Source organism: Diabrotica virgifera, chromosome 6 (genome assembly GCF_917563875.1).
Source record: "Diabrotica virgifera virgifera chromosome 6, PGI_DIABVI_V3a".
Lineage (NCBI taxonomy): Eukaryota > Metazoa > Arthropoda > Insecta > Coleoptera > Chrysomelidae > Diabrotica > Diabrotica virgifera.
Genome location: NC_065448.1, coordinates 24,540,506 through 24,564,310, shown reverse-complemented (window position 1 = coordinate 24,564,310; position 23,805 = coordinate 24,540,506). Strand labels below are relative to the sequence as shown.

The window sequence follows — 23,805 nt, the reverse complement described above, 5'->3', positions numbered from 1 at the left end:
TTCTTCTTCCTTTTCTTCTTGGAGTTATATTACTACGGGCCCTTTTAGGGTTAATTTTATTAAAAATGTCGAATCTCGGAGTTGTAGATTCTAGACCTAAAAATATTAAGACGTAACTAAAATTTTTTAAATAAAATGTGGCTACTTACTGAGTTACAGGGTGTTTTATTTAAAAATTTAAAAATTATTGTTACCAAGTACTTTAAAACTATTTGACGTATCCTTATCATACTTGGCAGAAAGTGTGGCTATTATACACCCTATTAAATTGTGATTAACAAACGTTTCTAGCTAGTGCCAGAGACGTACGACATGGGATAGTGAATGATTGACCCTTCCCAAATTCTACGTCACTGAGTGAATTACTATTGTAACGAAATTTTTCGGTTCTCCAATACTTTGTATGTAAATAACTTTATTGGTATTGATAAAGTCATCAGTTTGAGAGATATTGGAAGTTTAAAATGAATGAATGAATGAATCAAAATAACTATGCCGTTTCATTTTTAACGTCCAATATCTCGAAAACTAATGACTTAATCATTACCAGTAAAGAGTATATTATTTACATAGAAAGTATTGGAGAATTGAAAAATTTCGTTAAAATAGTAATTCCCTCAGTGGCGTAGAATTTGGGAAGGGTCAACCATTAACTGGCCCCTGTCGTACGCCTCTGGTGGTAGCTAGAAACTTTTATTTATCACAGTTTAGTAGACTGTATAGTACCCACACTTTCTGTAAAGTATGATAAGGATACGTCAAATAGTTTGAAAGTACTTGGTGAAAATAATTTTTAAATTTTTAAATAAAACACCCTGTAACTCAGTAAGTAGCCACATTTTATTTAAGTGATTTTAGACCAATCTTGATATTTTTAGGTCTAGAATCTACAACTTAGAGATTCGACATTCTTAATGAAACTTAACCCAAAAAGGGCCCGTAGTAATGCAATGCCAAGAAAAAAAAAAGAAGAGGAAAAAAAGACAAAAAAATTTGTTAATTAGTGAAAAATTCCCAGGAACCCAATTATCGAAACGGCATTTTAAAATATTTAATCACCGCGACGTTATTAAAACAACAAATTATAAACAAATTTGAATTATTTTCAAATGCAATTTTAGAGAGCAGTTTAATTGAAATTTAAATTTATCAATATATTTATCGAAAATATACATAAAAATAAAAATAATAAGATTTAATACAGGTGAATATTTCTTTGGCAACAACCGCGTTTTTGCAATTGAAAATATAGTAATATTTAATAAACAAATTCAATATCTCAAAAAATATTAAATATTTTTTGACCAATTTTTTTTTGCTTAATACTGATAACATATCACAACTTATCCTGTAAAATAAGATATCTTATAGTGCTTATTTAAAACGCTAAAAATAATTTTTTGCAAATTTGTTTTTAAAGTTTTATGTTTAATTATTTAAATAAATAGGGGGTCAAATTTAATTTAGTAAGACTTTTGTGAAAGATTTATCCTTCAACTTTACAGAAAACAATCCTATAGACCTTTATTAGTAAATGAATGACCTCAGCAGTTAAAAAAGTAATTTTTTTGCAAAAATGACCCCTTTTTAATTATTTAAACAATGATCCCCTTGTATGATTTGGATACTTTCTTGAAAATATCTTTTGTAGCCAGCTAAACTTTGATATAAAATTTGTTTCAACCTGTACGAATTTACATTTTGATTTACATGTAGTGTAATTTTATTTTACTAGACTATAATGGATTAATAATAATCCAACTGAATACTAGCCCCGTCAAATTAAATATATTTAGCGATAAACCAGAAGATCTATGAGTTGTTGATAAAGTCAGAAGATAAATTTATCTTAACGATAAACCAGAAGATCTATGAGTTGTTGATAAAGTCACTTAAACGACTTAAAAAAGAAGATATAACTATTATTATGGGTGACTTCAATGCGAAAATTGGTAAAGGGAGAAGCGGTGAATTCATAGGTGATTTTGGTCTAGGACAGAGAAATGAAAGGGGAGACAGATTAAAACTGTTTGTAGAAGAAGAAGAATTTGCAATACTAAACACATTCTTCAAACTACCACCAAGACGCTTGTATACCTGGGTCTCCTCGCAAGATCAACCAGGAAACGTAATACGGAATCAAATTGACTACATAATGTTGAACAAGAGATTCCGTAATGGATGCCTATCGGTTAAGGGTTACCCCGGTGCTGACGTATCATTGTTTAAACTACTTTATTTAATGGGTTATAAGTCAAACAATCATAGTATTGAGTAAACTTATATATTTTTATAAAACTTATTAAACATCTTACATACAATAAATCATACAAGTGACAACCATGTTGACTGGCTTGAAGTTAGCCATGTCATGTCTAGCACGCAGCCCCTTGCTACGCTGTTACACAGCTATATATATTAAACACCTTCCCCCTAAGATCGATATCTATAAGGGGTCTTTATATTACGACCAACTCTCGTCTTATAACTGTTAGAAGTCTCAATATTTGGGTTGACTTTATGACTCAATGTAGGTACTGATTTTACATTTGGGCTTGGGCAACTAATGGTTTTATTAACACTATCATTTACGTTAATGTGAGTGGTATCTTTATGAACACTTTGTGACTGAATATCAGGGTACAACTCGGGTTCTAAAATGAGTTCTTTTTCAAGTGTTGTGGTGTATGAATGTTTCATTTGGTGTGAATTCCGTCTAATAATTTTATTGTTATCTTCTTTTTTCACCCAATATGATCTAGGTTCATTGGCCTTTTCTAACACAATTGCTTTACGCCAATAATTATCTTTTGAACTTCTTATTACTACCCTATCTCCCTTTCTAAACTCTACTGGTTTTCTTCGTGCTGTCTTATCATAACGTACTTGTAATTTCTCTTTTTCTTTGCATAAATTCTTATATACTTGTTTTTGGATTGTAGGTTCTAATTTATTAGCTGTAGTTGGTAATTGTCCTCTCAGGATCCTGCTCTGTAAAATTTGAGCTGGAGATGCATTAAGATTTATTATGCAGGTATTATTATATTCCATCACCAAATCTCTAAAATCAACATTTTCCTCATTACTCTTTCTTAAAATTTGTTTGCTTATATTGACTGCTTTTTCTGCAAGTCCATTACTCTGGTGGTAATGTGGAGTGCATGTCATAATTGTAATGTCTTTTTCTCTATAATAATTTTTACATTTTACCGAAGTAAATGGTAGATTATCTGCAATTAAAATTTCTGGATATCCAAATCTACTAAAAGTATCTTGAAATGAGTTGATTACTGAACTGGAGGTTTTATCTTTTAATATTGAAATGTCCAACCAATGCGAAAAATAGTCTACACTTACTAAATATGCTTTTGAACCATACTCTAAAATGTCTGTACCAACTTTATTGAATCTTAGTCTGGGAATGTCATGAGGCATCATTGGTTCTTTAAAATTATTTGGTCTGTATTTCTCACATATCCTGCATTTTTTTATATAGTTTGTCACATCATCATTAAGTCCTGGCCAATAATATATACTCCTGGCTTTGTTTATAGTTTTACTGACTCCTATATGGCCTTTGTGAAGCAATTTTATCATGTCAAGCCTAAGTTTTTTCGGAATAATTATTTTGTCATCAATAAATGCGATGCCAGCTTCAAAATACAGTGAATCTCTTATACCATAGTACTTTTTACACACTTGAGGAACATTTTTTTCTTTTGGCCACCCATTATAATAAAAATCAAAAATTACTGCTAATGCCTCATCCTGGCTAGTAGCTAGTCTTAACTCAGATTGCTTTTCCTGGCTCATAGGTAAATGTTTACTCACTGAGTGGACCATTTGAAACATTTCTGGGTCATGTGTCTCTATATTTAAACTGGACCTAGATAGCATATCAGCAAAATGTATGTCTTTCCCAGGAACAAAATATACATTTAATCTGTACTTGAGAAGTTTAAGCCTTAAACGTTGGAGTCTAACTGATCCAATTTTGGAAATTGGCTTCTTCATAATGGAGATTATAGGTTTGTGATCTGATTGAACGTCAACATCAAAATTATAAATAAAATTGTGAAATTTTTGAGTAGCATAATAAATTGCCAATAGTTCCTTCTCAGTCTGACTATAATTTATTTCACTATCATTCATATTTCGTGATGCACAAGCTACTAATTTTAAAATAGAATCATATTTCTGGAACATACAAACACCTAAACCATTTTTAGATGCATCACATTGTAAAATAATTTTTTGATTAGGATCAAGGGACTAACGCTGGTGATTTACAAATTATGTTCTTTAAATTATCAAAACATTTTTGATGTGACGGGAGCCACACCCATTCTACATTATTTTTAAGTAATTGACAAAGAGGTTGAATATGTTCAGCCATGTTCGGAATGTACCCTCTAACGTAATTAAATGCGCCCAAAATTCTTTGTAATTCTACTTTACTATTTGGTTTTTCAAGTTTACAAAGTGATTCCACTCTGTCAGGATCTATTTGCATCCCTTTATATGAAAAAACTTGACCCATAAATCTGACCTCTTCTTGACAATATTGAAATTTGTCCCCATTAAACTTTGCTCCTACTTCTTTAGCCCTTTCTAACACTTTTTTAACAGTTGTATCATGTTCTTCTTTTGTTGTTCCCATAACAATCATATCATCATGACAAATCAATAAATTCTCTATACCTTTAAATTTATCTTCTACTACTTCTTGAAACAGATCTTGGGAATTTGATAATCCATATGGCAATACTTTATATCTGAAAATTCCATAAGAAGTTGCAAAACAGCATTTCCATGATGATGTCTCGTCAAGTTCTAAATGATGATACCCTTCAGAGAGATCAAATACAGAAAATATCTTTTTACCTATCATTTGTGCACAAACATCTTCCAATTTATGTACTACTCTTGGTTTGCGGACTATTTGTTTGTTTAGATCTAATGGGTCTAAGCATAAACGTAACTTACCATTTTGCTTTTCCACAATAACAATGCGGTTTATGCTTGCCCTGGGGTCAATTTCGTTAACTTTGACAATTGCCCCTCTTTTTGTCAACCTATCTAATTCATTTTTTAAATTATCTCTAATTGCGACAGGTACATTTACAGGTGGGTAACTTACTGGCTCAAAATTGTCTACTGTAGTGATCCTATGTTTACCACAAAATTTACCATGACCTCTAAAAACTTCAGGGTTAAGGTTTATAAATTTATCCCTTTCTGCTAATTCTAAAGTACCACAACTCTCAATATTGTTGATTCGTTTAACTAACCCCAAATCAATACATAATTTACCACTTAAAAGAACTCGAGTTGCCCCATTAATAATTGTAAAATCCTCGTAAACATACTTATTTTTATGTTTACAAAATAAATTTACGACACCCATTGTTTTAGCCTGAGTACCCTCAAACCCTTTCAGTACATAATGATTATCCCTAATTTTAAATTGTTTATCAATTTTCTTAAAAATTTTTAATGGAATTATACTTACATCTGCACCTGTGTCAAGTTTTACTTTAATTCTCTTGTTTTCAATTTCTATAATTTCATCCCAAATATTTTGACTACTTACATTTTGGTATACTTTATTGACATTTCCTACAAAACTATCAGCTGATCCATCAGTGCTATCTTCATCTATGACATCAATATTCTTCACTCTACACGACTTTGCAAAATGGTTTAAAAGCCCACATTTCTTACATTTCTTTCCATACGCTGGACATTCTCTGGCCCCATGAGTTGATTGACATCTTTTACACTTGAATTTTTCATTGGTATTCGCTTTACTTCTAGAGTTATTATAATTTCTATGGCCCTGGTACCTATCTTTACGAACTTCTCCTATGTCTACATCTTTTCTTTCGGTATGAAATTTCAAATTTTGGTTCTTACTTTGTTCACTAGTTCTACAAAATTCGATGGCTTTTTGTAGGGTAAGTTTGTCCACTCTCAATAGAGCTTCTCTAGTAACTGGATCTCTGATGCCCATTAATATTTTGTCTCTCAGAGCTTTATCTTCGGCTGTTTGTTCTGGATCAATTTCATTATAATTACATGTTCGAATCAAATGTCTACAACTAGTAAGAAACTGCTCAAACGACTCTCCTTCTTTCTGGACCCTCATGATAAAATTGTATCTTTCAAATGATTCATTCATCCTTGGATTAACATACTTATCGATTAGTGATATCATCAAGTCATACTTGTTATTTTCGGCTTCTGGGATCTCGAATGTGGACATAATTTTGGCAGACTCAGCCCCAATTATATTTCTTAAAATTGACATTTTCATTTTATCTGCTGACTGGTCTTGTCCCGTTGCTAGTAAATAATCTTCGAAACTAGTCTTCCAGAACTTCCATTCGCTTGCAGCATTTTGATCCTGCAGGTCAAAATCTGGTGGTAATTTTACATTTATTCCCATCACTGCCATTGTAGGTTATGTATGGTACCTCGTGTACAAGTTGCTATAAATTTAGCTTTTCGACTGTAAACTGTAACCCAACTAGCTGTTTGACTGCGCCATGTTTAAACTACTTTATTTAATGGGTTATAAGTCAAACAATCATAGTATTGAGTAAACTTATATATTTTTATAAAACTTATTAAACATCTTACATACAATAAATCATACAAGTGACAACCATGTTGACTGGCAGGGTTGCCAGACCGATTTATACAATTCCCCCAACCTGAACTACAAATTCCCCCAAAAATGACATTTTTTAAAAAAAATCCCCCAAAAATTAATTTGCCATTTCTTCTTCTTTTTTTCTGAGCTGTCATCTGTCATTTCTTCTTCTTTTTGGGCTGTCATCTGTCATTTTTTCTTCTTTTTTGGCTGTCAAGTGACATTTTACCAGCGTAGAATTTTAGTAAATTTTATACAATATATTATAAATCTGCCATTTACATATCTTACAAAATGATTTTGTGTCATCTTCTGATACAGGACCAATCCATCATACATAGAATAATTAATTATTAATGACCCACACCATTAAAATTCTATTAAACAGATTACCTTCCTTTAAGTTCAGCATCCGATTCCCAAGCAAGTCGGTATTTTCGGGTATACTCCTTTTCTTTAGGCATATTTTTAGATTAACACGTCTACAAACACTAATTTAAATAAATTATGCGTATTATTGAACACACCAGAAATACAACCTTCTTCAAAGTTAATTCTAGAAAAGTAAATAAAGTTAAACAATAGGAGATATGATTTTCTGTGTTTCACATAGGTACCATTATGAATATTTAAATACACCATCAAGCGCACAAAAACCAAATTTTGTTGTGTCGCTATTGAAGAAAACTGTAATGCTTTACAAAATAAGTTAAGTAGTTTGTACTAGATGGCAGAATCGATTTTAAATGAATTTATATTCAAAGATTTTTGTGAATCACAGTTTAACTTGAAATTCAAAATCGGCCAAGAAATGGAATGTGTTCTTAAAATTATACCCCAAAAAACCCCAATGCGAAAAAATTTTCCTCCAAAAAATCCCCCATTCAGTGTATACCCCCAAAAAATCCCCCAAACAAGAAAAAATACCCCAAATTTGGGGGAAATTCCCCCAATCTGGCAACCCTGTTGACTGGCTTGAAGTTAGCCATGTCATGTCTAGCACGCAGCCCCTTGCTACGCTGTTACACAGCTATATATATTAAACAATCATCAGATCATGTTCCTGTTGTTGGTAAATTTAGGTTTAGATTCAAGAACGTTGCAAAAAGAACAGCAACAAAAAGTGCGATATGAGAATACTAAAAGATAAGAAAACAAAAGAGACAGTCGCACAGATTCTTTCAGAGAAGCTAATTAATATGGAGCAAACATATAATGCCGAAGAATCACTCCAAAATATATGTGAAACCTTTAACAGCATCAGAGAAGAACATCTAATAGAAAAGAAAGAGATGAGAAAAAGCTGGATGAATGACAATATACTACAACTTATGGAAGAAAGAAGAAAATCAAAAAACAACAAAATAATGTACAACACGATTCAGAGACAAATAAGAACTGAAATAAGAAAGGCCAAAGAAAATTGGTTAAAATCACAGTGTGAAGAGATAGAGTCGTTAGAGCAAAAACATGATACGTTTAACATGCATAAAAAGGTGAAACAAGCAACTGGTCTTCAGAAATCCAACACAGCTAGCAAATTGCGAGACCAACAGGGGAATGTCATCACAGACAGAAATCAAGAAATCTGCATATGGACAAAATACATACAGGAACTCTTTGATGATACTAGATCCGAACAACCTCCATCCTACATATGTGATGACCACTTACTAATCACATCAGATGAAGTGGAAAGAGCAATATCCCAACTAAAAGATGGCAAAGCTCCTGGACCTGACAATGCATATGCTGAACTCATAAAACTATTTAACACCGACTGTACTCAACGCCTAACCAAAATATTTAACGACATATATTTAAGCGGAGTAATACCAAACACATGGTTGAAGTCGACGTTTGTTGCTTTACCAAAGAAAACAAAGTCCGTATCCTGCAGTGATTTCCGAACCATCAGCTTAATGAGCCATATTTTAAAACTATATATTTCTAAAAATTATACACCAAAGGATATATAGACTGTGCGAAGAAAAAATCAGCCGAACACAGTTTGGTTTTCGAAATGCAGTGGGTACAAGAGAGGCTCTATTTAGTATACAAGAAGTGCTTTTTCAACGATGTAGAGATGTAAATTGCGATATTTATGCATGTTTCAGTGATTACAATAAAGCGTTCGATACAGTAAAGCACGACAACCTGATGGAGATATTAACCAATATTGGAATTAACACCTGTGATTTAAGGACTATCAGCAATCTGTACTGGAATCAAACATCCTCTATTCGGACAGAGGCAGGAGAATCCGAAGATATCAAAATCAAACGTGGGGCCCGTCAGGGATTTATACTATCCCCACTGCTGTTTAACATCTACTCTGAGGAAATCTTTCAAGAAGCAGTGGATGATGTTGAAGCCGGAATTCGAATTAACGAAGAATGTATCAATAACATAAGATACGCAGACGACACTGTGGTATTCGCTGACAGTTCTGAAGCCCTACAGGAGTTAATGAACAGAATCGCAGAGGTCAGTCAGAGATACGGACTTTCACTAAACACTAAGAAAACAAAATGTATGATTATCTCTAAGAACAAACAGCATTTTGGACAAATCAGTGTGAATGGTCAACAAATAGAAAGAGTAAAAACATATACCTACCTTGGTACGAACGTCAATGAAAATTGGGACCATTCTATAGAAATCAAATGTAGGATAGAGAAAGCAAGATCTGCATTTCAAAAAATGGCAAAGTTATTCAAATGTCATGATTTGTCGATACCCATAAAAGTCATTACTACGATGTTATATCTTTCCTATACTGTTGTACGGAGTTGAGTCGTGGACTCTCACAGACGCCACCTGCAAGAAAATTGAGGCTTTTGAGATGTGGCTTTATCGTCGAATCCTGAAGATATCTTATACCGACCACATTACTAATGAGAGTGTTTTGCTGAGAATGCAAAAAGAAAAAGAGCTGTTAATCAAAATAAAAACAGCCAAAATCGAATACATCGGTCACATCATGAGGAACAGTGAAAGATATGGACTGCTGCAACTGGTCTTACAGGGAAAAGTAGAGGGAAAGCGAGGACCAGGAAGGCGAAGGATTTCGTGGCTGAAAAATCTACGTACATGGTTCAACACAACCACTACAAATATTTTCAGAGCAGTAGTGTGCAAAGTACAGATTGCCATGATGGTCGCCAACGGCCGAAGCGGATAGGCACTACAAGAAGAAGAATAAATGTATTATAAATAAACAACCATTCAACAATTTTATCCGGCAATGTCTCAAAGCCACTGATTTCGTGCACAGTGCATTTTAAATGGATGTTTACTCTTTGCACTAACGCGTTCAACCGACGTCCCCTCTCCTTCATTTGCTACCTGAATGACCTTTGTGGTTTCAGATATTTCTGTACAATTGTAGATATTTATAAACAGTGGCGGCTGGTAAGTGAGGGCTACGGGGCGTCATTCTACATATATTATGTACATAATATTTAATATTAGCCCAGTAAATGAACGGTAAATTCGGCGATACCGTGTAATTTTCAGGGGCAACTCCGAATTGCATGAAAATTTGGATTTAGGTTCTACTTACCCTCCACTTCAAAGTTGAAATTGTGCCGTTGGTTGTTTTTACTTGGGGGTTGACAGTCACCCCTTCTCGGGGGTGAAAAAACATACGTTCAAGATAAGACCTGAAATGGATAAAACTGATTTTAAGCAACTTTTGTTCTATAGAGTTTTTTACGTAAGTCAATACTTTTCGAGTTATTTGCCATTGAAAATCTTGATTTTTCGACAAAAAAAACTACGTTTTCAGACGGTTTTTCGCAAATAACTCAAAAAGTAAATATTTTATCAAAGAAAAATATTCTTAGCAAAAGTGTAGCTTATAAAAAACCCAAACAAATGGTGTATCGGTAAAGTCGATCAATTAAATAAAAACAAAGTTGTAGCTCATGAAAAATACGTTCTTATTCGTCTAATTCCAAATCGAATATTTCAAGATGAAATCACCGAAAAATTAAGCACTTTTCGGGAAAAACCCATTTAAACTTTTGTAAAGTGTTTATAAAAAGCTTTGTTTTAATTGTTAACAAAAGTTTTAGCATTAAAAATAAGCGAGTTACGCTCAAAATAAAGTTGGCCCTCTTTTTTTTTGTAAAAAATTATGAAAATCTCGCCGTGTTTAGCTCCCCAAATAAAATTAATCGCTACCGCTTTACAAACAATTTACTTACCTATCTATTTTTTATATGATCTGTCAGTCTCACCGGTTTAAAGTGTTTATTTTTGAAAGGGTTATAATTGAGAAAGCTTGAATGGGTCACTAATCACGAGTGTATGCAAATTTTGAACAGCCATATCTTAACCAATTTTTGTCTTACGGAGAAACAAAATGAAACTAGCATATTTATAATAGCAAAACCTACATTTTTTTACTCTTTAAGATTTTTCTTATCACTAATACTTTTTAAGTTATTTTGAAAAAATGAAATTTTTCACAAATATTTAGGAAATTTTTTTTACTATAAAACCAAATGTTTTTAAAAATAAGCACTTCAAACCAATGAAACTTACAGATCATATAAACAATACACATACAGTTAAAATAGATGGTAAAGCCAAACGATTAATTTCATTTAGGGTGCTAAATAGAGGGAGGTTTTCACGATTTTTTTTACCAAAAAAAAGGGGCCAACTTTTTTTTCAGTGTAACTTATTTATTTTTGATGCTGTAAACTTTTGTAAAAAACAAATGCTTTTTTTCGATACTTTAAAAATGTTAATAAGGTTTTCCCGAAAAACGCTTCTTTCTTCGGTGATTTCTCGTTGAATTATTCGATTTGGAATTAGACGAATAAGAACGTATTTTTCATGAGCTACAACTTTGCTTCTACTCAATCTGTAGACTTAAGTGGTACACCATTTTTTTCGTTTTTTTATAGGCTACACTTTTGCTAAAAATATTTTTTTCGATAAAATGTTTACTTTTTGAGTTATTTGGGAAAAACGGTCTGAAAAAGTAGTTTTTTTGTCGAAAAATCAACATTTTAAATCGCGAATAACTCGAAAAGTATTGACTTACGTAAAAAACTTTATAGAACAAAAGGTGCTTAAAATAAGTCAATTTATCCATTTCCGGCCTTATTTTAAACACGCGTTTTTCACCCTCCGAGAAGGGGTAAATGTCACCCCCCAAGTAAAAGCAACCAACGGCACAAATTCAACTTTGCAGTGGAGGGTAAGTAGAACCTAAATCCAAATTTTCATGCAATTCGGAATTGCCCCTGGAAATAACTCTCCAAAACGGTCATTTTTTGGGCTATATAATTTTACTATAATTTACTATAATTTTTAGTTATACCAACTCGACCAAGAGGTTCGAAATTCGAGGAGTTCAAAAAATTTAACGCTCAAGGATGTATGTTTTATGTAAGTATTGATTTAATCTATTAAATTTATACTAGTGTTTAATAATGTATTCTATTTGTTCTTGCATACCTGAAATCGTTAATTATCATTATTCTTAACTTCTAATCTGCTATGTTCTCTTTGTCTTGTATTATACATATTTTTAATCTTTCCTTAAACATTTTAGGATGCTTTTGGCCGATTCTTATCATTTTTTATTATCACTAGTCCTTTTTGTTGTTCTGAAGCTATTTCCTTGTGGCATTTTTATAATCAACTATTTTTAATGGGAAATAAGCCACAATTTTACCAAAAAAATTATTTTATTAACGTTTCGAAATATTTATTCGAAACGTTAATAAAAGCCTTTTTTTGGTAAAATTGTGGCTTATTTCCCATTAAAAATAGTTGACTAGTCCTTTTATATTTTCCTGCGCAAACGTCTTCCAGTGACGTTCGTAATGCAGACGTTGATCTTGAATCAAATAAATAATATATTCCTCTTTGTTATTGTACTTTAGCAGATACTAACTTCACTTCGAAAACAGAACGACCACATAAGCCGAATGACAAGAAATAGAGTAGAAAGAACGGCCACTTATTGTGTCTTCCCCAATAGAAAGACGATCGGTGGGAAAACCACGGAAACGATAGAACGAAAACTTACTGGAGGCACATTAAAAAACAGACAGAGTCATGTCTACACAAAAAAAGAAAAGCTTTTCTATAACATTTTAATATGAATTTGTTTAATCTACTTAAAGGGTTTATAATCCCAAATAGATATACTAATAGGTGGTGGTCCGTCAGAATAACAAATTCCTTCTGCAGCAGGTTATGTCTCCATTTTAAAATACTCCATACTATTGCTAACTATTCCTTCTCTGTCGTAGGATAATTGATTTACGCTTTGTTGAGTGTTCTACTATTATATGCGTCCAGTTTGTCATTACTGTTCGAAAGAGTAGCTCCTAGTGCTAGGCTTGAAGCATCGATAGTCTATTAAGTTGTGCGGCTATCTCTGCAAAATAGTTTTTATGTTTTCTATAATAATTCGCAAATGCTATGAATCTTTTTTTCATGAATTCGCAAAAATAATCACAAAGACAGATGACCCCCGACGTAGATGTATAACTATAAATGGCACTGAGATAGAAGTCCAGGAATATTATCTACCTAGGTCAAATCCTGAAATTTGACAAAGAGAACCAAAGTGCGGAAATTACTAGAAGAGCAAGACTAGCATGGGCAGGATTTAGAAAACTTAGTTTTCCAAAAGAGCAATGAAAAGAGCAGTGTTAGGTATACGACTGTCAGATAAAAAGAGGAACGACTGGGTAAGATCAAAAACAAAAGTCGAGGGCAACAAAAAGACCAACGTTGGAACGCAACAATACAACATTGGAGACCTTACGAAAGTAAACAACCAGGAGAAAGACCACAGATGAGATGGATTGATGATATTAAAAGAATAGTCGGTGTACAGTAAGGGAAAAACTCTTACTGTATAATATAATATGTATCGAAAAAAATGTATATAATTTTAAGTAATTTAGGTTGTTACAAAAGATATTGTTTCTACATACACAAACAAAACGAAGGTTGATTGGCGAAGTTTGTTTGTGTAACCTCGCAGAGACTCACGTATAGCTTACTTCCAAAGTCCGAGTTTGAAGAAGAGATAAATAGCCCACAGAGAGATTAAATTGAGCATTATAGTATTGTCATTATTCATAGTAAGATTAAGATCATTACTATGCTAGTGAGCGGTCCTGCGAGAAGGGTGTCCTGAAGGACTACCCCGCGAAACATCTTAGTAACCTTATGTTGATGGATGTTGTAAATCATAAATAAAGTTATAAGTTAGAGTCAGTGTTTCAACTCGACATACCAACCCTGCAACGTATCGTGGCAATCTACCAACCTAACACCTGAACAAATTGGAAATATGTTGCTCAGGATAGAGACCGATGGAAGGAGTTGGGAGAGGCCTATGTCCAAACGTGGACGATAGAAGGCTAAGAAGCTTTCTACATTTTATGCATTTTGCGGTGTAGGATACTGTTCTGAAACTACTGAAAGCAGTTAGATAAAAGTGTTTGTAACACTTTTCTGGTGGTTATAATTAGTTTATTTTCTCGTGTTTTGTTCTCTTTTTCGGTCTGACATCTTGCATGGGAGTTATAGTCAGGCTTCTTATGCTTATGAGAAATATACAAGCGAAAGCCACATATTCCTATTGTAACCATTTTAAAAGTAAATAAAAACAAAAAAAGTATAATAAAGCAATAGCTATTTATGCATTTTAGGATACCTAAGGTAGAAAAGAGTCTTCTACAATTTCTGGACTCTAACGATACTCGTGCAGACCCAAGCTCCCAAATGAATCCTGCATTATACTGCAGCTTTGTCGAATCGATGAAGAAAGAGTGTTACGTCAAAAGTATACTAGACTTGTGGGGATTTAAGAAAAAGACAATTATGGAGCTTACAAAGGAAGATATTATCAATGCCATTAATGTTGAATCTGAGTAAGTACAAGAACCTATATTTAAATTTTTGTAAAATCGGCAACACCCAGTTTTTTTTTATAAACTTTCGTAAAAATGGTAAAAGTCAATGTTATCGCCTCTTCTGTTTTATTTATTCTTTGTATTACCTAGGTACATTTAATTTTTGGATTTAGTATTTATTATATTTTGGTGGAATATTTTCCGAATAGTTTGAAAAATGTAATGGTTGAATTATTATTATTTTAATTCTTATAAAAGTATGACAGGTTATTTACTTTTTATGTTTTTATGCAAATAGTGACACATATTAATAGTACCACTCACTAAAAATAATAGCCCAAATAATTCCACCAAAACGTACCACCATCAATCAGAAGAATTTTTTAACAATATGAAAAAGCTACAATTAGCCCCAAAATTTATAAAACTTAAATAGGTATATTTTCAGACCAAAGAAATATATCAGAAACTTTAGGTTTTTTATTTAAAAAAAATGTAAATAATTAAAACCATATTAAAGTATATTTTCACCCAGATTCATTAAAAATAGAATGAATAACTTTTACAGTCATCTAAAAAAGCCGAAAACATCGAAAAAAAAAAGAATTTTCTTCATTTTCTCGGTAATTTTGAGGATATGTTAAAAAACAACAAAAGTTATAGATTTTTATATGCGATAATTAGATCATAACTTTTGTGCTTAAAATTTTTTGATACAATGCAAATTTCGGCGGTGGAAATTAAAGAACTTTTTATCGACCCGTTTAATCCCCCCACATCGCCCCCTTCAGTTTTCTATTTTTTAATTATTTTCAATTTATGTAATGTACCTGCTCCCACCTATCTTTTCTCTATCCCCCACTTTCCATCGTAAAACTTTAGATATCGTTTTTTTATTTTATTAAAATTGAGCTAATTTGTCTGGTCTATAAAATACACAACAAAAATTAACTTAATCGATCTAGATTTATTTAACAAACTTGTTTTTTTTTAACTGACAAGGTATAAATAAGCAAAATAGGCCTTGAACTTTTACGCGGTTCTAATTAATTGGTCTTTTTTGCAACACTGTAACAATCATTATGAACACTTTACAAAACAAAACACTTTACTAAATTACAAAAACATACGCCAAATACGTTATTCATTTATTTACTTTTTTGCGATAGTTTTAAAAATTACTCATTGGAAACTATTGGTTTTTTTTCAATGAAACTTTGCATAATATTAATAGGCTATCAAAATAAGGGAGTTAAAAGGAACTACAACGTTAACGGGATTTTATATTTTCATATGGTCAATGGATTTCTAAATTTAAAAAAACCGCGGAGTGCTACCATTTAAATGGGTGCGTTTTTGAGAAAGGGGTGAAATAGTTCCTAGGCACAGAGTGAATTAGGGCGAGTTCTATGCACTTTTGGTACAAACACGTGTACAGGAAAATTGTTACAGGTTAAATTTACTGTCCAAATATCACATTTTAAAGTAGAAAATATTTTTTTACAAAAATATATTCAAAAGAAAAGCAAGAAAAAAAACACGCAAGAAAGCAATTTTGTTTTTTGCCCCATAACTTTTTTCCACAGGAATATAGGTATAGACATTGTTTCAGCGAAAAATAACCTACATCCTTCCTCTTTAATGTGAAGTTTGGTAAAAGTCTCTAGGATTTTTAGTTTCTGAAATAGGATTTTTCAAAGTTCGTTACTCACAGCATTTTTGGACCAATATTTCCATTATTTACCATTATTTCGCAAACATTGTTCTGTAACTTTTTTCTACGCATTTATAGGTATATACAATGGTACATTTAGTAGAAAGAGAAGTCAATTACTTTTAAAATGGTCTATTGTATAAGATTATACGGTTCTTTTTAAGCAAGTTTGCTTTTTCAAGTTTTTATTCTTTTAATGATTTTTGATATTTTTAATTATTATTTTTTAAATTGCCTATGTCTCTTTTCTTGTACATTTAGGTAAATACATTGTGGAATAAAAAAAGCTTATTTTCTTTATTTTAAAATGGTGTATTGCAAAAAATTCTAGGATTATTTTTAAACAAGATATCCGTAGGATATCCAAGAGTATTCGTAATTTGAGAAAAATTTTAATTTTTTTTTTTATTTTTTTGGATTAGAAGAATATAATAATATTGTATATTGTAACATAATTTTTAATTCCAAATAACTTTTCTTAACACTTTTCGATATTGTGAAATATAAAGGTACTTTACTCTTGAGCGAAATGCATATTTTTTAACATACCTCGTACACTGTTAATAAAATTTTATATCTGATAATTGCATCTTAGGTTTTGGACTAGGCAGAGCATTGTATAAATTTAAATTTTTTTCATAAAGTTAATAATATAAAAGTTTTTCATGGTTCCAACTTAGTGGGACATATTGCATGTGTATATGTCACATTTTGAAAAAGCATATTTTATTTAAACGTATAGGTCTGGATCCCGCGTATGAAAAAAAAGTTGATTAATAGCAAGCTGAAAATTTGTTAATAGCTTAATGGTGTCTAGTCGGACAAACTTTGATATATAGGAACACTGGAACAGGGGAAGTTTTAATTGTGGAACAGGTTAAAAATTTGGAACGGTCAGACCACGAAAACGTCACATGTATTTTGTCCGACAGAACTTCCAATTGATTTGTTACCCTTTCATTAAACTCTCATGCAAAAATCAGGCTGCTATTTATCACCAAATGGGAATAATTATAATGAGTGGAACACGTAGAATATGTCAAATGACAGGAATTATGACAGGTGATAAATAGCAGTCTGATTTTTGCATGAGAGTTTAATGAAAGGGTAACAAATCAATTGGAAGTTCTGTCGGACAAAATACATGTGACGTTTTCGTGGTCTGACCGTTCCAAATTTTTAACCTATTGCACAATTAAAACTTCCAGTGTTCCAATATATCAAAGTTTGTCCAACTACAACTAGACACCCAGCTTGCTATTAATCAACTTTTTTTCATACGAGTGATCCAGACCTAATAGTCCTAAAATTTTTTACAATACACCGTTTTAAAGTAAAGAAAATAAGCTTTCTTTTTTATTGTACAATGTATATACCTAAATATACAATAAAAAAAAGTTATAATGAGAAATTTAAAAATAATCGTAAAATATATCAAAAATCATTAAAAGTATAAAATTTTGAACAACCATGTCTTGCTTAAAAATAGTCATACAGTCTTCTACAATAGACCATTTTAAAGGTAATTGACTTTTCTTCCTATTAAATGTAACATTGCATATACCCAAAGCTAGGTAGAAAAAAGTTACAGAACAATGTTTGAGAAGTAACAAGGAAAATGGGCCAAAATCGCTGTGAGTGTCGAACTTTGAAAAATCATATTTTGGAAACTGTAAAGAACAGAGACTTCTACCAAACGTAAACGTCATTTTAAAGAGAAAGGATGGAAGTTTTTTTTCTGTGAAGCAATGACTATACCTATATCCCCGTGGAAAAAAGTTATGGAGCAAAAAACAAAATTGCTATCTTTCTTGTTTTTTTTCTTGCTTTCCTTTGGAATATATTTTTGTAAAACAAAATATTTTTGACTTTAAAATATGATGTTTAGATAGTAAATTTAACCTGGAACAATTTTCCTGTAGACGTGTTTGTACCAAAAGTGCACAGAACTCATCCTAATTTGCCTTGTGCCTAGGGACTAATTCACCCCTTTCTCAAAAACGCACCCTTTTAAATGGTAGCACTCCGCGGGGTACATAGAAGGTGTAAAGTATCATATTTTTTTAATTCAAGGTCATTATTATTCTAGTGAAATGTTTGGAAAACTAAAAAGCCATAAAGATCTCCTTGGAATGGTTGAAAAAAACGAGACTGGACATATCATCAAAGCTAAAGCTTTATACAATTTTTGGTATTTGACAAAGAACTTTTCTGCTATCGATATGGATAAAGTTGGAAATATGGCAGGTACCAGTGATTGGGTATGTAAATGATTACTTTTTCGATACTACAAAATATTACTATAATAGATATATTTTGTGTTTTATAGACCTGGCAAAGGCTTTCGACCGCATCCAAGTCGAAGACGTCTTACACTTACTCTATAGAAGAAACATACCAACCAATATTATACAAACCATCGAAAACATCTATGTAATTCCATAATCGAATACATTCAAAGATAAATGGAAAACTAACACAGTTTATACCAGTACAAAGTGGGGTCAGACAAGGTGACTCGTTAAGCCCACTTCTTTTTAATATAATAATGGACGAAATAATGGAAGCAGTACGTAAAGGTCATGGTTACAGAATGGGGAACAAAGAAATCCAAATATTATGTTATGCAGACGACGCCGCATTAATCGCCGAGGCAGAAGACGATCTCCAAAGATTAACACACATATTCAATACAACAGCTAAGAAATACAATAATACGGTAATATCAGCAGAAAAAACCAAATGTATGACAACATCTAAATATCCACTACGATGTAAAATCGAAATTGATAGGAAAATAATAAAGCAGGAAGCAAGGTTTAGATATCTGGGAATATATATAACCAGTTACGGATATGTTGAAGAGGAAGTACGACAACAAAGCTTAAAAGCAAGTAAAGCGGCGGGATCTCTTAATGACACAATCTGGAAGAACAAACATCTAAGACAAGACACAAAAGCAAGAATCTATAAAGCACAATTAGACCTGTATTGACATACATGTCGGAGACAAGACCTGACACATCTAAAACGAGACGACTACTAGAAACAACAGAGATGAAAATACTTCCACGAATATCAGGGAAAAGTCTGTTGGATAGGGAGAGAAGCGAAAACATAAGAAGATCATGCAATGTAGAAGACAAATGGATGAGTAACAAAACGGAAACAGGAGTGGAACGAACACATTAGTAGAATGGCAGAGGATAGGATAGTACGAATAGCACGAGATAAGTCACCAAATGGACGAATAAGTATTGGCAGACCAAGAAAAAGATGGTGCGATAATTTAAACAATTTAGGAGGCTAATATTGAAGAAGAAACAGGCTTTAAAGCCTACATACAAGAAGGAAGAAGATATATTTTAGTACCATTTATTAATGTAAAAGCTTGTCATTCTATAATCTGTGGGCTGTAAGGATAAGCTGTCGTGAGCGTCCTATTATAGGTCTCTTCTAAGCCTCTTGCAAAATGTGTGAGCTGACTGGTTCTAATACATTGTTGATATATGATCTTATATATATATATATATATATATATATATATATATATATATATATATATATATATATATATAATGTTCTTGAACTCCTAAGTGGAGCATAGAGCTTCAGTGAAAACGCGCCATCGGGTTCTATTTTGCGCTAGGGCCTTCACCTCATTCCAAGACTTTCCTTGACTTCTTATCTCGTCCATGATGGATCTTCTCCAAGTTTTATATGATCTTAATACATGATATTACTTATGTCTTTACCGTTTAATCCAATTTTTTATTAGTTTGTTGTGATTCACCTTTATCGAATGTCTTCCCATAATCTATAAAACATGCGAAGAAACCTTTGCTGATCGAGACTTCTTTGTATCAATGGTTGCGTTCGGACGACCACAGCGGCTGACTGTCAGCAGAAATCGGCTGAGTGGCTGTATCCATTGTAACGATGTGATGCCACGACAAGTTGGCGCATAGCGCCGCTGGGGGAAATCGAAGGAGTAGTGGCAGCAAGAGCATATTTAAGGCGAGCCAGGAGAATGATAAAATCAGTCGTGGCTAGCGAATTGAACTAACCATGGCTCAACAGCTGCTGCTAGCGTATTGAACTAGCATTAGCTGACTTGGTAAAAGATGCACCGTATGTGAGGTGGGACTATGCCTAGGCGGACGCCACAGTAGTGACGTGGGTCTTTCCATGATCGTTATTGCAATAGGCGGTAGTAGCGAGGAATGATCTCCGGATCGGAATATAGGGCTATGTTGATTTAACGTAGCGAGATTGTTATTATATATAAATATACTGTTTATCGTATTATTTTAATGTTGCTATTATGATCGGAAAACTGTAATAAAGTTTAATATTGTTTTTCCTTTGCAGAAGACGGAATTATATTTTATTTTATTTGTTTTAAACTGTATATAATTATCTTTAATATATTTACTTTATTTTTAACTTGTGTTTTACTGAGTCTGTCGTCTTGAAAGAACTACCCGTTACACCATGATACTATAAATAAGAAGATAATATATTGCGCATCCTGAAGGGAGAGGGACTCGTGACGCAACTGGAGACCCGCACGTTCCTAATGGTTCGTAACGTCCGATTAGTTTGAATCGTTCGCGGTTGTAAGATAAGTGTATTTTATCTTTGTAAAAGTGAGATGTCTTTTATAAACGAATATCACAAAAAAGTCGTTTAATATTTTTTGCGAATTAATAATTTCATGACAGAATGCATACAAATCCCATTTAACTTTCACCCAATACACCTGTGTTAACCCATAACAAGAATTCAAATTCAAATTGGTCTCCAGTTACGTCATCATGCGCGAAATCGGACGTATATGGGCTACGGGAAGATACTATCTTGTTATTTTTAGTATCATGGCTGTATCCAGCGCTGACAGGGAAAGCTTAGTAAATTTCTCAGCGTCTGAGTTCCAACGGTGTCGTCTAAACTTCTAAACGCTACCGCTGGCTCGGCTGTCCAGCCGCTCTGGTCGTCCGAACGCACCCAAAATATGCATTGCGAATAAACCATATCTGAAACCAAGTTAGTTTTCACTTATGTTTGCATCTATGTTTCTTCATATTCTAGGCCTAGATGTAGATTTGATAGAAATGCTTTTAGTGAATGAAACATAAGATCTTTTCGAGTTGGAATTTTTTAGGTTATATGTATTCATCACGACGATAGTATAAAATGTTTTAATGGACTATACCTATATAGTAATTATTATCTTTCCTCCTTATTGACCTCTTAAGTTTTTAGGCAACGGAAGAAGCCGTAGATTGGGAAGGTTTATTCCTAGAAATATTGGAGAAATTCAGCCAATCAAAAGAAACGTTTTACTACGCAGGTAGAAGGTAAGTGTCACACTAAACATAAGTAGTCGTCACTCAAGATCAAGTTATATCTCGATTGACTATCTATGAAACCCCTCATATATGGTACAAGAGCAAGAGCAATAAGAGCATAATTTGTTAAACCCTCTGTATATGAATTATATATTTGGTTTTAATTGCATCAAAGTGTTGGCAAAGTTTTTGCCGAAATTCTTCATTCCCGGATTTAATACAGCTCAAAAGATAGAAATAACCGACTTTATCGAGTCGTGTTTCGTTTAGGGCCATTAGAGTAGATGACACTTTTATTGATATCAACTTGTAGTGGGAAATTTTAAGAGATATGTGTCGACCCTTCTGTTTATGAATTTGTATTTGTATGAAGATCCTATTGCTACCATTCATCATTTATATGCATAGGCTTTAAGGAATTGTTTGGTTTTAATTGAATATACATAATATAGAGTAAAATAGAATTTAGGAGTATTCTTTAATTTTGCTTACTCAAAAATTGACCGGATTTTTGAACTCTTTTGATCGGATCGATTTGAATTCTGTACCGGATCAAATTTTAATTCTTTAGTTAGATTTAGTAATATAATCATAAGTCAATTAATTTTATTTTTTCCTTTTTAGTTTCGGTGATATAAGCAATGCAGCTTTATTCCAAGATATGGACTTAATAGTCTTTGGAGTTATGGTTATGGTGCTTTATGTTCAACTAGTTATATCCAAATTTAATTTTGTTGAAATGAGAGTAAGTATCATTAACAAAAAAATTCTGTGTGTTGAGAATTTTCGAAAATAAATACCATTATTAATAGAGACCGGAATAAATGCAAGAGAAACAGTAAATATGGGCATATAATATGTACAAAATTGGTGGTATATACAAGCCATTTTGTTGTTGGGCTAAGTTTCAGAACATTCATGAATCCACTTGCTTCTTCTTCTTCTTAAGGTGCCGAGACCGCTTGTCGATCGTTGGCTCTCATGTTGCCCAGCACATTAACAATCATTGTCTTATTTACTGCCGCACGAAATAGCTCAGTGCTAGTTTTCCCAAACCATTGGCATAGGTTTTTAAGACAAGAAGTTGTACGGCGGCCCACACTTCTTTTTCCTATTATTTTACTTTTCATGACAAGGTGAAGTATGTCATATTTTTCTGGGTGACGCATTATATGACCAAAGTATTCCAATTTACGCCTTTTAACCGTGTTCAGTACTTCACAACTTTTGTTCAAACGTTGCAAAACCCTTTCGTTTGTGACTTTTTCTACCCATCTGATGTTCAGAATACGGCGGTAGACCCACATCTCAAATGCTTCTAGGTTTTGTAAAATCGATTCTTTCAGGGTCCATGCTTCAACCCTCTAAAGTAGTACTGGGAATATATAACATCGAATCATTCTTATGCGAAGTTCCAAATTGAGATCATGACTGCACATGTTCTTAAATTTCATAAAACTTGTTCTTGCTTTGGCAATTCTACTTTTTATTTCTGTACTAGGGTTCCAGCTTTCATTAACATGAGTACCCAGGCATACAAGAGAACTTACGCGTTCAGTTGAGTCATTGCACCAATTGTTACGTTATAGTCATTATTATTTACGGTTGCCTGTTTACTATAATAACCATAAACTTTGTTTTTCTTACGTTGAGTTTGAGTCCATATACAGCGCAGATCGCCACCATTCGGTTCTGTTGTGACCAAGGAGCAGTAAATAAATAAAAAGATGGCTCTTAGTTGCCGTTAAGCACTTTATTACTATTACCAAATACTATTGACTGTAATACATCCAACTCCCACAGAAATCTGGAAGCACGTTGCCACTAGCGCGCTAGCGCCACTGTCGGCTTGAAGTGAAACTACGTTTTGCAAATGTAAAATTTGACGTAAACATTCAAATTTAATTTTATAAATTTTTGAATAACCAGATAATTTTGCTAAATTAAATTAAAATAAAAATATTTCAAACACTTATACAAAAACAATAATAAATCAATTTTATAAATATAAGGTTAGATTGCTCTGGTTATCACCGCACACCAGTAGATGGCGCTATATTGTTTGCTTCCTCAAATGTAATGGGAAATGTCAAGAGTTGTATGTATTACAGTCAATAGTATTTGCTATTACATAAAAACAACGTTAACTACTATCTAAGGTTATGTCTATCTTATGATCTTATCAAC

The 23,805-nt window shown here is 32.7% G+C and overlaps 1 protein-coding gene across 2 annotated transcripts in view; it reads left to right on the top strand.

Moving 5' to 3' along the window:
- The window catches only part of LOC114337838 (protein patched homolog 1), a 135,775-nt gene that overhangs the window by 71,526 nt on the left and 40,444 nt on the right, over positions 1-23,805 (top strand). Inside the window, exons 1-6 of one of the 2 annotated variants that reach the window (XM_028288381.2) lie at positions 9,845-10,069; positions 11,988-12,061; positions 14,350-14,571; positions 18,357-18,528; positions 21,533-21,627; positions 22,243-22,363. In XM_028288381.2, the coding sequence (XP_028144182.2) occupies positions 9,947-10,069; positions 11,988-12,061; positions 14,350-14,571; positions 18,357-18,528; positions 21,533-21,627; positions 22,243-22,363 (807 nt within the window). In that variant the 5' untranslated portion in view covers positions 9,845-9,946. Of the gene's footprint in view, positions 1-9,844; positions 10,070-11,987; positions 12,062-14,349; positions 14,572-18,356; positions 18,529-21,532; positions 21,628-22,242; positions 22,364-23,805 lie in introns of those variants that run through there. The other variant, XM_028288380.2, reaches the window with a different exon arrangement.